The sequence below is a fragment of the Ochotona princeps genome, chromosome 10, assembly GCF_030435755.1.
Source record: "Ochotona princeps isolate mOchPri1 chromosome 10, mOchPri1.hap1, whole genome shotgun sequence".
In the NCBI taxonomy this organism is placed as follows: domain Eukaryota; kingdom Metazoa; phylum Chordata; class Mammalia; order Lagomorpha; family Ochotonidae; genus Ochotona; species Ochotona princeps.
This window is the reverse complement of record NC_080841.1, coordinates 838,499-856,629: the sequence shown is the minus strand read 5'-3', so window position 1 is coordinate 856,629 and position 18,131 is coordinate 838,499. Positions and strand designations below refer to the sequence as shown.

At 55.9% G+C, this 18,131-nt stretch overlaps 1 protein-coding gene across 5 annotated transcripts in view; it reads right to left on the bottom strand.

Moving 5' to 3' along the window:
• Window positions 1–3,818, bottom strand: part of SMG7 (SMG7 nonsense mediated mRNA decay factor) — a 48,453-nt gene extending 44,635 nt beyond the window's left edge. For 4 of the 5 annotated variants that reach the window (XM_058668930.1, XM_058668931.1, XM_058668933.1 and 1 more), the window contains exon 1: window positions 3,653–3,771. Coding sequence is in view for 1 of the 5 variants with exons in the window: in XM_058668932.1 (XP_058524915.1) it covers window positions 3,653–3,681 (29 nt within the window). In the remaining 4 variants the exon portion in view is untranslated. Of the gene's footprint in view, window positions 1–3,652 lie in introns of all 5 variants that reach the window. The other variant, XM_058668932.1, reaches the window with a different exon arrangement.
• Between the last annotated feature and the right edge of the window lie 14,313 nt (window positions 3,819–18,131).

Sequence of the window (18,131 nt, the reverse complement as noted above, 5' to 3'; positions counted from 1 at the left end):
AAACCAAACCCGAGCTGCTACTTCACACAGCTGAGATCCCTCAAGCTCCCACAGCCTCGTCCCGCTCACTACACAGTGGGTCCGCCTTCCTCAGCTCACTGCCTGGCCAACCACAGGCACCAGCCCTCGCCGGGTGACGTGCTGCCAGAACTCCACGCACCCACCTCCTGTGACTGCTGGTGTGTCCCTCCCAGCTCCATTCCCTCAGACCACAGAACACAGCAACTACATTAAACTACAGTTCACCTTCAAACCAGCAGCACGTGATGCGCCTGCCTGACACCTGTAACAGATGGACAAGCACACCCCAAGGCACCCACTAAATAATTCAGCCCTGACCAAGACCAATCCATTGAGGCGACCAGCTAGGCTCGCAGGCAGCCAGCCCCTCCCAGGCAGACCTCGCAGGCTCGGGGAGAGGGACGCCAACTCCGTGTGTGACTCGCCACCCTCCAGCCACCCTGCCGGAAGCCTGCTGCACTAGCGGGTCCAGACGCAGGTCTCCAGCCAGGAAACGCCGACAGAAAGCTCGGCAGCAGCTCTCCAGCTGGGGAGAAACCGGCATGCCAGGTAACACGCACACCAACACACGGCACTCACATTCCGAATCCAACTGAAACCACGACGGAAGTAAAAGCTAACGGACAACAGCCCTAAAGGTCACACACCGTGACAGCCTGGAAGCCTCGAGGGACGAGCAGTCTTTCTGAAGGCCTGTCCCAGGTTTGTGAGTGTCACGTCTACATCCTGCCAAGGATGCACCGGGGGAGGGACAGCAGGACCTGGCCCGGCAGCCCGCAGTCTCCGCCATGTGGCGTGCCCGCTCCTTGCCCCCGGCCCTCTCCCAGCTCGCCACCAGCCCCAGCAGCCTTGCGTTCTGCCCACCCCAAGCCCGACGGTTCTGCACACCTCCCAAGGCAGCCAGTATTTCGGCCTCCTACCTGAATAACCCCACCTTTCTGCTGTGGAGACAAGCCTGTAGACATGGCCCCACCGGAACCAAGGTTCTGACAAAGGAGTGGACACTCAGTCCATCTCCTGGCAGCCAGAGCGCAGCTGGTGGGCCACAGCACCGGCCTCACAGGGCCTGGCACTGACACGCCCTCTGCCTTCCTGCATCCATGACGTCATTTTCCACATTTCTGGTCTTTCAAAACACCATCCTAACAAGGTGTGACTTTTCACTTCACCTACTTCATCCAACCCCCAGCAAATGAACTCATACTTTACTCAATGGAGGCATCCATTTTTAAAAATGGTGTATTTTGTTGAAAAGCTTTCAGTTTGAAAAGTTCTCAGTGTTAGCCCAGGATCCCTGTACTGAAAGCTATTTTTAATTTTTTAAGACTTATTTTACTTTCATTGAAAGGCAGATTTACAGAGAGAAGGAGAGACAGAGAGGAAGATCTCCCGTCCACTGATTCTCTCCCCAAGTGACCACAACGGCCAGAGCTGAACCGGAGCCAGGAGCCTCTTCCGGGTCTCCCACGCGGGTGCAGGGTCCCAAGGCTTTGGGCCGTCCTCGACTGCTTTCCCAGGCCACAGGAGGGAGTTGGATGGGAGTGGGGCTGCCAGGATTAGAACCAGCACCCATATGGGATTCTGAAGCACACAAGGCGAGGATTTAGCCACTAAGCCATCGCAGTTGGACCAAGATCTAATTTTTATAAAACTTTCAATTTACTTGATGTCCAGTCTATTACTAAAGAAAACAAACAGAAAGCCTTTTTCCTTCTAACAACAACCAAAAAATCCTTCTCTTGCCCAGACACACCTCCTCTGGCAGCCGCGCCTCCTCTCCTCAGCCCCTCTGCACCCTTCACTTCCGGCTCTTCTGAGACGGCCCACTGGCTTCCCAGCTCCCCAGCACGCACTCGCTCATTTACTGTAACAAATTAAAATTCAGCTGAGGCATAACTAATTTTAATCTACACGAGGGAGGATTTGTAGCTATGCAGGTTGAAAAGCTGCCCAGTCATGGTCTTCCATCCCATCAAGGTAGGCTCAAGGTCACAGGGACTAGAGGCTGCACGTGGACCACATTCCCTCGGCAACCCCCAACAGCCTGTCCGGGCGCCCGCAGAGACGGACCGGCAGGCGCCGCTGGCCACCTGGACTGCAAAGCCGCCCCAGAGCAGCCACGAGCGCTGGCCTTCTCCCTAGCCCCACAACGCAGCCGCACACTCCCACCCAGACCCCCTTCCCCGACCCCATCAGTTCAGGGTTGGCTCGATTCACCTGGACAGTGGGTCCAGGTCCAGCCCAAGGCAGACTGTCGCAGGGTTCCGGGCCCAGGCCGCCCCAAGATGCCTTTCCACAGGGCTGGAAATGTGGGGCGTTTAAATGTTGCATTCCTTCTCTCCTCCACAGCATCCCATTTAGCTGCAGTCATCTCTCTACCATGAATTCCACAACTCCAGCCTAAGTCTTCTCCACAGCACAGCACACTGCCAGCACCCACACGGTGCCTGTTCGAGTTCCCGCCGCCCCACTTCTGATCCAGCGCCCTACACTAAGGTGCCTGGGAAAGCAGTGCAGGAAGCCACGAGTGCTTGGGCCAGGTACGCACGTGGGAGACCCGGCTGGAGTTCCAGGCTCCTGGCTTCAACCTGGCTCAGCCCTGGCCGTTTGGGAAGTAAACCAGTGGTTGGAAAATGTCTTTCCGCAACTCTGCTTTCCAAATAAACAAAAGCAATCTTTAAAAAACGAGCAAAAAACAAACCCACCGCCTTTCTATTCAGTTTTGTCTCTTTCTAGCTTCATCATAACCTTATTTTACTTCACACAAATAATCATCTAACACATGTTTAAGAACATGTTAATTCTGGGGCTGGCATGTTGGCTCAATGGCTAACCCTCCACTCCCAAGTCCAGTTCATGTCCATCCAGCTCCCTGCCTGTGGCCTGGAAGGGCAGTCGAGGACGGCCCAAAGCCTCGGGACCCTACACCTGCATGGGAGACCAGAAGCAGCTCCGGGCTCCTGGCTTCGGATCAGCTCAGCTTTGACTGTTGTGGCCCTTTGGGGACTAGACTAGGGTATGAAAGATCTTTGCGTCTCTCCTCTCTGTAAATCTGACTTTCCAATAAGAATTAATAAATCTTCAGAGAGAGAACATGCAAATTCGTTCTAACAAATCTCAAGACTGCCCACTGTGGATCCATTTAACTACGATCAACGGGTCATTACCCTTAAGACACTATGAACTCACGCCCACGTCTTCCCGACCTCCCGGGGTCTCTCAGTTGGTGTGGCCAGGGGCCGAGGACAGCACACAGCCTCGCCTGGGGACCCACTCCCCCACGCACACTATCCTCCTGCCATGCCTCCCATGGTCACCCTGGCAGTGCCCCCAGCATGCCTGCCGGCCCTCCGCCCTCCACCTGGTGCCCAACCACTGGTCCTCCACTTGGTGCCCACCGTGCGGCCCTCTGCCCTCCACCTGGTGCCCAACCACTGGTCCTCCACCTGGTGCCCGCCGTGTGGCCTTCCACCTGGTGCCCACCCTACTGGCCCTCTGCCCTCCACCTGGTGCCCACCCTACCGGCCCTCCACCTGGTGCCCGCCGTGTGGCCTTCCACCTGGTGCCCACCCTACTGGCCCTCTGCCCTCCACCTGGTGCCCACCCTACCGGCCCTCCACCCGGTGCTCACCGGAGATACTGCGCGCTCTGCACGCTCATCCTCCGCCGCCGCGTCGCCCCGCCGAGCCGCCCGCGTCCCTCAGGCCCCTCGCAGCGGCCGCGCGGCCCCGCGGGCGCTGCCGGCCGCCGCCATCTTCGCGTCTCCGGCTCCGGGTGGTGCGGCGCGGCCGCGGCTCCGACCCCGGCGCGGGCTCGGGCGGCTGGGCCCGGGGCGCGGCTGGGCCCGGGGGCGAGGGTCGCTCCGGCCCGAGAGCCGGCTGGGGGGCGCGGAGCGGGGCGCCGCCGAGCAGGAAGCGCGGCTCCTCGCGAGACTTCAGCGGCGCCGGCGCCTCGGGGCGACTTCCGCCGCGGCGGGGCGCTCCCGCGTGGGCCGCGCTGCGCGCGCGTGGCCGGCGGGCGGGCTGTGGCGGGCGCTCGGCGAGCTGCTGCGGGGCCTGGCCGCTCCTCGCGCGCAGGACGGCGGGCTCCCCGCCGACATGGAGGCGCGCGCCGCCCCGAGTCCCACGCACCGTCGTCCTCCCTTCCTGGTCCCCTGCCGCACGCCTCCCCGCCGGAAACGCGGCCCGGGCCTGCTACAGTTCCGCCCGCGGCCGCCTCGCAGAGAGGCTCCTCCTCGCCGGGCGGGGGCGGGGAGCCAGCCAATGGGACCGCGGCTGCCATGGCGACGCCGCGGCTGTGTTGTCATAGGAACCGGCGTGCGCGGGCCGGGCCCCTCCGCGGCTGGCGGGTTCCTCTCGGTGCCGCCCGGTGCCGTAGGCTGCGCGCAGAGCCCGGCGCGGTGTGTCCGGGGTGTGCTGGCCGCTCGGGGGGTTGGTGTTTGGGCTCCGTGGGCCCCCGGCTCAGGGTGGCCCGTGGCCGGCCGTGAGAGCCGTCGGGGGTTCCTACGACCCTGCCTTTACCTGAGAGAGAACGAGGGTGCTCAGCCTCAAGGCGCATGGACTGCCTCCCCTTTAGGGCCGCGCCTGCCGTAGATAGAGAAGCCAGCAGTCACTTAGTCAAGTTTTAAGTAACCATGCTGTTGAAATATTCACAGAATTGAGAACTGGGACTTTCTGTTTTAAAATGTTTCCTGAAAAGGCAGATTTGCACAGAATAGAGACAGATCCTTCATGTGCTGGTTCACTGCCCACAGGGCTGCACTGGCCGGAGCTGAGTGGGTCCCCAGCCAGGAGCTTCAGGTCTGCCGTGGGTGCAGTGGAAGGACGGGGCGCCTCTGCTTTCCCAGAAGCGTCGGCAGGGAGCTGGGGCAGCACTTGCCCCAGTAGGATGCTGGGCTGCAGGTGGAGGCTCACCCACCCTGCCTGGCCAGCCCGGTTCACCTGTCAGCAGGTTGTAGCAGCCCTCGGTCACTGTACACTCCAAGGAGTCTCCCATGTTCACGGAAACACAATAGAAAATGAAGCCGGTAGAATTTTAGTTTCGTTTTCTGTGAACTTTGCAGTATCCTGATGTTACATTCAAAGAATGAGTTTCGCTTCCTTTCCTCTAACCCCACCTGTTTACGGTTTTTAGAAAAGGTGTTTCTGGGCCAGGGTGTTGGCCAAGTGGCTAAAGTCCTCGCCTTGAATGCGCCAGGATCCCATATGGGCGCCGGTTCTAATCCCCGCGGCTCCACTTCCCATCCAGTTCCCTGCCTGTGGCCTGGGAAAGCAGTCGAGGACGGCCCAAAGTCTTGGGACCCTGCACCCATGTGGGAAAACTGGAGGAGACTCCTGGCTTTGGATTGGCTCAACTATGGCCACTGCAATCACTTGGGGAGTGAATCATCGGACGGAAGATCTTCCTCTCTGTCTCTCCTCCTCTCTGTTTATCTGACTTTCTAATAAAAATAAATAAATTATATATATTTATCTATTATATACAATTTATTATATATATATAAAACATAAGAAAAAGAAAAGGTGTTTATTTGAAAGGCAGTGTCGCAGAGCTGGGTTTCACGCACGTGCTAGGTCACGCCCCACAAGGGGACAAAGACCAGGTAGGTGTGGGCCAGCAGGGAGTCAGAACTGGAGCAGCCCAGACTTGAACCAGCTCTCCAGTGCAGGAGGTGGCTTTGCCAGCAGTGGGTTAGCACCCTGTGCCGCGGTGCCTGTTCCCCGCCAGCACCCCGTGCCGCGGTACCTGCAGTAGTCGAGGCTTTGAGCCCAGACCCACATCTGTGGGCACTCAGGGATGGAAAATAGTTCTCTTACCCGAGAGTCTGATTATAGGAAATGACATGGTCTCAGGACACGGTGAAACAAATTCCAGAAGTTTCTTTTTTTCTTTTTAGATTTATTTTTTGTTGCAAAGTCAGATATGCAGAGAGGAGGAGAGACAGAGAGGAAGATCTTCCCTCCGCTAATTCACTCCCCAAGTGACTGCTATGGCCGGTGCTGCGCCATTCCGAAGCCGGGAACCTGGAACCTCTTCCAGGTCTCCCACGCGGGTGCAGGGTCTCAAAGCTTTCGGCCGTCCTCGACTGCTTTCCAGGCCACAGGCAGGGAGCTGGATGGGAGGTAGAACTATCGGGATTAGAACCAGCACCCATATGGGATCCCGGCGCGTTCAAGGTGAGGACTTTAGCCACTAGGCTACCACGCCAGGCCCATTCCAGAGGTTTAAAACTTTCCAAAAACCTTTTCTGACAGCAAGCGGCCAAATATAACCAGTTTTCTGCCCAAATATAAAATGATCACCCTTAAAAAATAGGTTGATTTAAAAGACAGAATTAAAAAACAAAAAACAGAGACCACCTATCTGCTGCTTCTCTCCAAGAATGGGCCCCATGGCTCGGTCTGGGCCAGGCTGAAGCCAGGAGCCTGAAGTGCCTTCCAGTCTCCGGCAGGGGCCGAGGCTTTGGCTTGTCCTCTGCTGCTTTCCCAGGTATGTTAGCAGGAAGCTGGGTAAGAAGTGGAGTGGTTAGGGTTTTAACCAGTGCCCATATGTGATGTCAGCAGCCATTAACATGCTGTCACAGCGGGGACTTGTCTTGCCAAGAAGATCCTGTTATCCGAGCACCTGCCATGAGTGCTCACCTGCTCCCTCTGCAGAGCCGTGACCTCGCACCTGTCTCCTGAACCTCAAGGAGCATACCTTTATTTTCATATTTAACCTATATATTCTGGTCGTTTCCAGATCGTGTCCACAATTAGGCACTTAGTAAATGTGTTCCTATTTTGATAAGAACTGGTTATCAAGTGTGTGCTAACTACACACGCCTGTGAGGCTGGCTCTGGGCACCACATCTCAGGCGGTTGAGCCAAGTGCTAAGTCAGACGTGAATGGGCATTGCTCAAGATCCTTAGATCTGGGGTCAGCAGTCTTCCTCAGTCTGTGAGGTGTGTGCTTGCCAGTTCCCTTGGGGAGGGAATCATGTACCCCAAGAGAGTCTGAAAGGATTGAAGCCCGAGGTCCAGGAAGGAAGCCACGAGGGGCTGGGGGAAATGGACGACCATCTCACAGCTTACACTGACAGTTACTATGGAGACTCCGTCGGTCCTCAGGCATGGCCCCCAACTCTCAGTGAGCACTGAACACACCCCAGTCTAAGCACAGACAGTGTTGGGATGCAGGGGAGACGGAAGAAGAGGCTGCGGCCTGGCTGTCCTCTGCACAGCGCCCCCCCCCGCCGCCCCCGAGCATGTGCTGCTTTGCTCTGTGCAACTGCTTCTTGACAGAAAGCTGTCTCCCAGAAACCTGGACACCGTACCCCCTCTTTGGAGCTACACTTCATGTCCCTATAGAGCACATTCCAGCGCAAGCAGCAAATGAATGAGCACACAGCCCGCAGCTGAGTCTCACCACTCACCGACGCTGTAGCCAGACGCACACCCGACATCTGAGCCTGCTCGGCAGCACCCACATGTTTGCCATCCAAGTCGCACTTGGGCTGTCTTCCTGTTTCCCCAGGGCATGAGTGAGGAGCTGGACAGGAAGTGAAGCATTTGGGGCTGGAGTGGGAGGCAGGCGGCACCTTGACTTGCTAGGCCACAAAGCTGCCTCTTCCTTCTTTTTAGAAGTTACTCATTTGAGGAGCGGAGAGAAAGCTCCCATGTGTGGGTGCACTCCCCAGTACCCACGGCGCTCAGGGCTGGGCCGGGGGAAGCTGGGGTGAGCGTGAGTCCCATGTGCATGGCAGGAACCCAAGCACGCGAGCCCACACCTGCTGTCTCCCACGGTGCACACACACGGTCAGGAGCTGGAGGGAGCGCAGGCTCCCAGGCTCCCAGCGTGGACATGGGCCTCTTCGTCAGTGCCTCGGCCGTCAGCCAAATGCCTTCTGCTCTCCCTGGTGCTTCAAGTTAAACATTTTCAGAAAAGCCTTCCTTGTGTGCCCCCACTTCCGCCCATTGTCAGGCTGGGTGACTAGCTAGGGCTATGTTCGCACACACAATGTTAAGGCTATGGCTCCTGAACATGGTAAAGTGGACTGGGGGGGCAGCGTGCCGCTGGGTTCCACCCTCAGGAGAGACCAACGGAGCTCCCAGCACACCCTGTCAGTCCCCAGGACAGAGAGTTGTGTAAAAATGGAACGTGCTGGCCCCGGCGCCGTGGTGGCCTAGTGACTAAAGTCCTCGCCTTGAACATGCCGGGATCCCATATGGGCGCCAGTTCTAATCCCGGCAATCCACTTCCCATCCAGCTCCCTGCTTGTGGCCTGGGAAAGCACTTGAGGATGGCCCAAAGCTTTGGGATCCTGCACCCGTGTGGGAGCCCCGGAAGAGGTTCTAGGTTCCCGGCTTCGGATTGGTGCAGCACTGGCCGTTGCAGCTCACTTGGGGAGTGAATTAGCAGAGGGAAGATCTTCCTCTCTGTCTCTCCTCCTCTCTGTATATCTGACTTTGTAATAAAAATAAATAAATCTTTTAAAAAAAAAATGGAACGTGCCCTGGTCACTCTTGCTTCCTGTGTGCCCTGGGGTGCCCCCTGCTGCCTGCCTTCCCACCCACATGCCATCCCTCCCACGCCATCCCCCCCACACACACAAGGCTGTGAGAGCAGGTGCTGGCACCATGCTCTGGGGCCTGCAGACTGAGCTAACTAAGCTGCTTGTGTCTGGGCATTCCCTTTCCGGGACACAAGGAGGCAAGTGCCCCTGCTGTGTGCCCCAGCACTCTGCCCTTCTCCAGGGCGTCCCTCGGAGTTGTGGCTCTCCCCTGCATTCTTGGTGAAGGTGCTTGCTAACTGCTGCTAACTGCTGTGTGCTCAACCTCAGCGGAGTCTCTAATATGAGCCGTACTTGATACGTGTTTGCAAAATCAATGAACAAATTGGTAGAAACTCAGGCTGTGACTTTGACATAGTTGATAAACTCCTGGCGCCCTTGCCGAGGACTGCTCTCCACATCTTGTTCTTCAGCAGTAAGGGAAGAACTTGGGGCCAGCGATGCGGCACCCCGAATGGGCGCTGCTCCACTTCTGCCTCCCTTCTGCCCCCGCCCCTCTGGGAGAGCAGTGACTGGGCCCTGCACCCATGCGGGAGACCCGGTGGCTCCTGGCTGCAGCCTGCCCCAGCCCCAGCCACTGGGGATGAACCAGAACCAGACACGAAGTGGATGGAGAGTGCACTCGCAAGGTAAAAGAAGACTCCCCACGAAGTCCCAGCCTTCAGAGAGGACGTCTTCAAGGCCCAAGTTGTTTTTGCTCAATGTTATGTTTTCTACTTGGGGTGGAGCGTTTAACCCCTGCACTGTGTGACAGTAGGCTGATGGGGGTCAGGGAGGGAACGTTAGAGAAGAGAGAACATTGGTGGACGACTTGGAATGGAAAGCTCAGTGGTCTGTTTCTCACCAGGAAGTGCGTGCAAATTCTAGCATGATTATCTCCTCCTCCTCAAATGAGCCGGACCCAAGAGGAAAGGGCCCATCTGGTTTCAGAATAAAGGACAGGACAATGTTCTCCGGGCCCTGCGGCACGTGGCTCTGCTGTGCGCAGCTCCAACCAACGGAGAAACGCAGGCACAGCACCGGGCTGGCACCCCGCGTGACCAACAGGCACAGCACTGGGCTGCTGAGTCCGCAGCGGCAGGCACCCCGCCTGCCACCCCAGCCGCGTGACCGGGTACTTGACAAGCCACTTTGTGACAATGCTTCAGCCACTTGTGACCCTACATTTGAGTTTCAGGTGACTCCAGGTCCAGCTCACAGCAGCTGTCAGGCTTTGTGGCCGTGTCCCAGGCCAGCAGGGTGTCCAGGCCATAGTGCGCGGAGCTGATGATGTCCCGGGCCAGCGGTGTGTCCAGCTCACGATGGCTGATGCTGTGCTAGGCCTGCGTTATCCCAGCTGGTGGTATCTCTAGCCCGCAGTGTCCCGGGCCAGCAGTGTCCCTGGCTGGCAGTGTCTCTAGCTCACAGTGTCCCAGGCTGGCCCTGAGCGGCGCAAGGCACGGAATGTGTCTAGTTCAGCCTGCTGGGAAGTGCGAGGGACAAGGCCAGGAGAGGCCGGGAGAGGCCGGCCGGGAGAGGCCGGGAGAGGCCGGGAGAGGCCGGGAGAGGCCGGGAGAGCAGACTCTTGCCCCCCGCAGGCCACAGTGTGTGCATTCCTCGGCGTCACCTGGCTCCATCCAGGAGGACACGCATGGCCCCTGCTGCTTGTTCTGTGCCCTGTGGTGGGACGCAGCCCACAGGGCACACGGAAGGCATTTCCAGGATGGCGCGGCAGCGGCCTGCGTGTTCCAGGAGGTTCTTAGAAAGAAGCTGAAAGCCAGCTTCGTGTGTTTGAGGGAGAGCCAGGTTTCACTGTGGAAGCACAGCAGGAGTTTGAAGTCAGGCTCAGAGTTCAAGACCCACCTGGGACATGCAGCCAGGCAGTTTCTTTCTCTGCTGTCACGGGACTGGCTCTGGTCCAAGGCAGATTTTCCTATTGATGTTTATTCCTCAGACACATTGAGGATATCCTTGTGTGCCATCGTCGTTCCTTGGGTGCAGGTGGTAAATGAGGACTTGCCGTCAGAGATGGAAGCTTCCAGAAGGTTATGCACGGGGACAGTTATGCCACAGAGCCTGACTCCGCAGCCCCCAGAGCAGGTGCATATGGAAAGAGAACTCACCTGTACCGGTAGGCTGCAGCGTCCCCCTGCAGGACTTGAGTGTGTGGAGGGTAGCCTGCTGGGAAGTGCGGGGGGCACCTAACTAGTTAGGGACTGCCCATGGGCAGGGTCTTCTACAGGTTCCCGCCCAGACAAGGAGGAGGCAAGGACTCTTCTGAAACCCGCAGGGTCTCTTGCTGTCTGCTCTCAAGAGACGCCCATCTTCCTGGCGTGCTTCCTGCTTTCTTCTCACATTCACCTGTCCGCTTGGCGAAGAAAACTCTGCAACTCATTCTCTACTGAGTGGAGGAAAGAGGCACCGAACTTTGCTGAGAACATTTCTGTGGCAGGAGTGAGGCAGACATGTCCGTGTGTGAACGAGGTGGGAGGGATCGGCCTTTGAGCAGGGAAGCAGGACGGTGCCCTGAAAGTGGAGCAGGGGCCCTGTTTTCCAGCCCGGCTAGACGGGCTCAGGGGAGCCCCTGCCCTGCGCTGAGGGTCCTGGGGGTACTTTTGGGAACTCTACAATTTCCAGCAGATGGAGGAGGGAAGAAGGAATGGGGGACCCACACTCAGTTGAGCTGCTGTCTGCAATGCCAGCATCCCGTATGGGTACCAGTTCAAGTCCCAGATGCCGAACTCCGATCCAGCTCCTTGCTGATGTGCTGGGAGAGCAGTGGAAAGTTCCTGGTTGTCAGCTTCAGCCCTCTGGGGAGGAAACCAGGATGGAAGCTCTTCCTCCCTCTCTAAGCTCTGGTTTTCAAATAAATCTTCACAAAACAGAACAACAAGCTCCAGCCTGAAACACACTGCACACTGATCCTGCCTGGGCTGTGATCTCCCCCGATCTCCCTTCTTCAGACCTTGCTACCTCGCTCACCACTCCTCTTTATGGCACATTGAAATTCTTTCTCGCATGAAGATGAGAACCTCTGAGCGGCCGACGCCCCGTCTCATTCTGACGTGGGAGACTCAGGCTGGCTTTTCTGGAGTTTGCTGGAATCTGCCACCAATGTGGTCATTGCCTGACTCACCTGTTGGGCCACAGGAGCCTGCACATACCGTGAGTGGACCAGCCTGCCCGAGTGTGCTGATGGACAGCAGATCTCAGGCCCTCGTGCAATACTTGGCATGCAGGACTGCATGTGGGTGAATCAGTGGTAGTGCTGTGGCCAGTGGCTGGGAACCGTGAGGACCCGGATGGAAGGCATTGGAGTGTCCTGGGGTGCCAAGTGCAGAGGTGACCCTGGCTGCTCTGTGCCCCTCTCCTCTCCCTCCACGGCGCTGCCCAGGATGAAGCAGCCGGGGCTTCCTCATTTCTCCGGAATGTGACCAGTCAGGAGCCTCTGCGATTGCTTTTTTTTTTTTTCTTGTTTATGGTTGAGAAAGTGAAAAAGAAGCAGGAACTGAACTGAGAAGGAAGGGGCAGGTGAGGAAGAGACAAAGAACACGAAGCAGAACGTGTGGAGGGCGCTGTGCTGGCCGGCTCCTCTCCTGTGACAGGAAAAACAAACAGCGGCCTCCGGCTTCTGGGGTGCCCAGTGCTGGTGAAGGCCCCCGCTGGGGAGCTGGCTGTCTGCCCTGAGAAACTGTGCTGCCTGCAGACATTGTGCTGGACACAGTGGTCTCGTGTCCGTCCGGCTTGCAGGGCAGCACGGGCTGTCGCTGTGTTGGTGAAGGTGAAGACTCCGTGCATCAAGAGCTCGGTGGCCATGGGCCGTGCCATCCGCCAGCCCCGGGGCCTGTAGCCAGCCCTGCAGAGAGGCCTCCCTGGCCTCATGAGATGGCTAGAAACTTGGAACCTGTGCAGTAGTCCCCTGCATATTTTTTAAAACGTACACAGTTTTTTATTTGAAAGGTTTAGAGAGGAGAGGCAGATCTTCCATCCACTGGTTAACTCCCCGAATGGCACAACAGCCGGAGCTGAGCCAGTCTGAAGCTGGGAGCCAGGAGCTTCTTCCAGGTCTCCCACACGGTGCAGGAGCCCAAGGCTTTGGGCTGTCCTCGACTGCTTTCCCAGGCCACAGGCAGGGAGCTGGATCGAAGTAGAGCAGCCGCCCAGGTCGGCCACAGGCAGAGGGTTAGCTTGCTAGACTGCTGTACTGTACATGTTTAGTCCTGGAAAGCTTTTGTTGCTTTTGGCAGTGATGGTAATCGTGTTTTGTTTTTACTGGGCCTCCTGACATCTTAAGTTTTATTCATTCTACCGCCTTTACCACATCTTTAATCATTCATTACATTGCTGTGGTCAAGTGTCCAAGATGCCAGGCATCGGAACTATTTCAGATTTCAGGTACTTTTTTTGTGTGTGTCTGTGATTGGAATTGTTGCATCTATATATCAAGATCTCCTGCACAGGGACGCAGGTCCTCCGTCCATCTTATGCATACATCAGACACACACAGGTATGTCTGTTCAGGTATAGTGTGACTGCAACATGTCACATGAAGTCAAGTCTGAAATTTTCCTCTGTGGAGTCATGTCGCTGTTCACAAAGCTTTGGACTTTGGAACATTCCAGACTTTGATTTTTTAAAAATGACTGATGCTCAGCTTGTACCATTAAGGCAAAATTGCAACGTGTGTACCGTTCTCAGCTGGCTTCTGCTGAGGGCGGGAGAATCAGGCAGCTGTGGGAAGTGGCACCTGGGATCAGGGAGCCCTTAGGGACGCAAGCAGTGGGAGGTATAGCAAGGGGAAGTGAGCTGTGAGACAGTCGCAGATCTCTTAAACAGTGCAACGAGGCAGTTCAGATGCTTTGTTGGAGCAGCCAAGGGCCACGTGTGATTGAGGCTGGCAGAGGAATAGAGAATGTGGAGATGAGGTGTTCATTTGGCCGTGAGGACCTGACGTGTCTGGGGTTGAGGGAGCCGCTATGGCTGCAGAACTCGCCCTGGAACTGTTGTCTGGGAGCCAGCAGCTGGTGCGTGGTCCCTCAAGATCCTGGAAGGCTGCTTCACACATGTGAGATGGGAAGGGCTTGTCTTAGAGAGGAGCAGGACCCCAGCAGCAGTCCGCTATGGAAACGAGAGAGGTGGAGTAGAGGCAGGAGATGGGAGAAGACAGGTGCAGAAAGGGACTCCTCTGCTCTGACACAGCAACCACTGGGCCTCATTCCTGTGGTTTTCTTGAGTTCGACCCTTCCGGAGTTCCACCGTAGGAGTGCAAGAGTATGCAGGCACTGAGGAAATGTAGGCCTAAATGGCGGCTTAGGAGCTAGGCTCCCCTAGCAGCACGGGTGGTGTGCAGGGAGTCGGCGAAGGGGAGAGCCAGCAAGGGGCCCGGCTGGACTCCACTCAAGTCTGTGTCCCAAGGAGTGGCTCCGTGAGGTCACGTTTCTGCTCAGCGGAAGGGGAGACAGTGGAGGCTTCTCCAACACCAGGCTGTTGAGCTATTGCCTGTCCCCAAGGAACTCAAGTGTGAGTGGTGACAGGAGGCTGGGGAGGAGGGCCCCATGGCATCTTCATATCCTAACCCGAATTGACACCCACAGAAAGACGCCACTAAAAGTTGTGGGAAAGTGTCCTATGGCGAGGTGGTTAAGCCACACTTGGGATGCTTGCATGCCATGGCAGACTGCAGGTGCACCTCAGGCATTTGTCCAGAGATTCACTGGCCACGCTCAAATGCATAATCACTGAAGTCCAGCTGAGTTAGCTCAAACTTAGAAACGCATCCATAAAGAAATCAGGACCTAACCCTGACCGGCCCCTTACAGGCTGGCGTTTGGCTCTAGGGTCAAGCCGGGACAAGAGCGTTTGGCTGTTGGGCACCAGCTCTTGTCCTGGCTGCTCCACTTCCAATCCAGCTCTCTGTTGATGGCCTGGGGAAGCAGCAGGTGCTGGCCCAAGTGTGCAGCCACTGTCATCTATGTGGGAGACCCGGATGAAACTGCTGTCTCTTTGCTTGTGTCTGGCCCAGCTCCAGCCATTGTATCCAGCTGGGGAGTGAACCAGCAGAGGGAAGATCTCTGTGTCTCTCCTCTTTCTGTAACTCTTTCAAATTAATATTTGTTTTAAAAGGTTATTGACTCTATAGAGAACCCTAACAAAGACAACAGTAAAAGGAACTTTGTGGATAAGGCCATTATTAAAGGAAACCTATGGCATTAACTGTATTTGCTAAAAATTACTGCAAGTGAATTACCAAGCATTCTAAGCAATACAAGAAGCTGGAAAATGAACAATATCCCTCTGAAAAACATAGAACTGAGCGATGAATTCCAAATCAGTTCTTTGAAGAGACCGATACAATCAGTGAATTTGTGCAAGGCACGTGGACAGGAAGATAGAAGTACAGGGAGGGCTTGGCACTCATGCAGGCCTTGCCCAAGGCCCAGGCCAGAAAGACAGAATACAAAAACGTGGTTTGTGCTAGAATACTGAGGATGCAGTGAAATGAACAATTGACTGGAAAAATCGAAATTAGAAAGTGGGCTCAGTGGGGGGCGAGTATTCCCTGTCCTGCAGCCGGGCTTGGTACACGGAGCCAGTAATCCAGCAGTGGGCCGCTGCCTCATGGTCAGCAGCCGGAGGTGAGTAGCAGCCAGAGACTGAGGGCCAGGGGCATTTCAGGCAGGATGTGGTTTCCCGCAAGCCCAGGGAGGGGGGTCAGTCAGTAAACAACAGGCTCTCCTGGCAGGCTCCGCCCCTTGAGCTGTTACCTAAACCTGAGGATCTGGGAGCTCCTGTGCCCTGTGCATTTCCGTATCAGCTGCTTCGGGACCTTTGCCCTGAATTCCCAGAGCTTTCTCACAGGCTACATGTGGTTATGGTGTTATACCAGCCAAATTGCCTTTCCTCCCAATACCTGTTTTTCCACTGTAGTCCACAGCTCAGTTGGCTAATCCTCTGCCTGCTAGTATTGGCATCTCACACGTACTTCCATTCATGTCCCAGCTGTTCCACTTCCCTTCCCGCTCCCTGCTTGTGGCCTGGGAAAGCAGTCAAGACAGACTCAAAGCCTTGGGACCTGCACCAGCGTGGGAGACCCAGAGGAAGTTATGCCACGGGGCGCAGTCAGTGATGCAGCAAGCAAATGAAACGTGGCTGTGTCCCCTACCCTCTGTCCTGAAGGTGGGGCCCAACAGTAATGGAACATTAATTCCATCCATAGGGAGGAGCCCTCAGCCACCCCCCCCAGGTGTTCCCTCCTGCCCACCTGTGACTCTCACTGATCATCTGAGAGAGGACAGTATGGCACTGTGTAACCACTCCCCTCCCAGGCCCCCATAAAGGCTCATGGCGAGGAGCGGCTCTCTCTTGATCGAGTGCCTGGTCAGGTGCTTCCGTTGCTCTGGCCACCCAGGAGCATGGTCCCTGTGTACTGCTTAGGTAGGACAATGAAGATAGCAATGTTATTTCTGGTTTGTGTGCTGCCAGGAGTTCCAGGAGCGGTGAGGCCTGGCGTAGTGGAATGTGGGCAGAGAAGCCAGGGAAAGGTGAGTGTCTGGAAGTGTGTCCAGGGTGTTCATTGCATGTCTCTTAGGATAACTTATATTGCTGGACGCTGGGACACAGGGCTTCAGCTTAACGGATGGACTTCAGCTTAATGACCATTTGTTCCTCTTGGGGTTTCAATTGACTGGATTGCCACATGGGCTTGTAATTTGCTATTTCTAGTGGGCTCTGTTATCATGAAGCTTGGTTAATAAAGACTCCTTAATAAACCTGTGACATGTCTGCTGTGACCTCGCTTGCACGCCGTAGTAATTCCAGGCTCCCAGCTCCAGCTACTGCAGCCACTTGAGGAGTGAACCAGCTGATGCGGAATCTTTTTCTCTGTCTCTCCTTCTCTCTGCAAATCTAATAAAAATTTTTTAAAGACAGAAGAAATAGGAAATCTGCATAACATCAATAGAGAAAATCAATGAGATGGTGGTACGGCGGATTAAGGCACTGCTTGGGACACTCGCTCAAGCCCCAGTGCTCTGACCCAGCTCCCTGCTTAGCACCCTGGGGACAGCAGGGGATGGCCCCTGCCACGCATGTCGGAGACCCCAGTGCAGCTCTGGGCCACCTCTGGCTGGCATTGGCCTCTCCCTCCCTGTGTGTGTGTGTGTGTGTGTGTGTGTGTGTGTGTGTGTTGCTGTACCTTCAACTGCACACGGGACCTGGACCTGAGGAGGCTGTTCGTGATCAAGATCTTTGAAAAGAAGACCAGCTCTGCAGGCCTCCCTCGCGCTGGCCTCCACATGGGTTGACACACATCTGGCACCTTGGGGCCAGCCTGTGGATTCACTGTCTCGGAAGCCACCTTGGTACCCGGCAGGCCAGCTTCCAAAGCCAAAACAGGTGAGTGGCACCAGTGCTGGAGGGGAGTTTGCAGTGACCTCCCACTACTGGAAGTGGCGGGCGTGGCTATCTGGCTTCCTCCAGTTCCTCTTAGTTCCCGTTTAAACATTTTTTCTGTTTTAACCCTTGGCCTAACTTGCTCTCCCAGTTTCTTTTGACTTAACCACACCCAGCCACCCTCAGGGTCTAAATTTCTCTAGCTTTCCCTCCCACTCCCACCCCTTAGCTGAGAGGGAAGGGGTAAGAGATAAGTGATTTAACCTTTCTTAAAAAAAAATATGCAACTTGTTCTGTAACTTAATGTAACATAACAGCTATATATAAAACACTGTGGTATAGAGTTGTCCTAACCCACTGTTAAATTACTCCAAAGCGGGGGGGTGGGAGGGTTTGGGGAGGGGCGAGGGGAATCCCAGTGCATAAAAAAATGTGTCACATAATGCAATGAAATTAATTTAAAAAATTACTCCAAAGCATAAGACAAGCCTATGTGCTTATTTTACAAAATATTAACGGGTTAAAGTATGTCAAAGATAGTGTGGGAAGTTACACCCAGAGGAGGTGACGTTGATGGACACAATGACACAGGCTCCTGGGCCACGCGGGATCTCAGAGGAGGTGATGTTAATGGACACAGTGACACAGGCTGCTGGGCCATGAGGGATCTAGAGGAGGTGACATTGATGGACACAGTGACACAGGCTGCTGGGCCACGCAGGATCTAGAGGAGGTGATGTTGATGGACACAGTGACACAGGCTCCTGGGCCACGAGGGATCTCAGAGGAGGTGATGTTAATGGACACAGTGACACAGGCTGCTGGGCCATGAGGGATCTAGAGGAGGTGATGTTAATGGACACAGTGACACAGGCTGCTGGGCCATGAGGGATCTAGAGGAGGTGACATTGATGGACACAGTGGCACAGGCTGCTGGGCCACGTGGGATCTCAGAGGAGGTGATGTTGATGGACACAGTGACACAGGCTCCTGGGCCACGAGGGATCTCAGAGGAGGTGATGTTAATGGACACAGTGACACAGGCTGCTGGGCCATGAGGGATCTAGAGGAGGTGACATTGATGGACACAGTGGCACAGGCTCCTGGGCCACGAGGGATCTCAGAGGAGGTGATGTTAATGGACACAGTGGCACAGGCTGCTGGGCCACGTGGGATCTCAGAGGAGGTG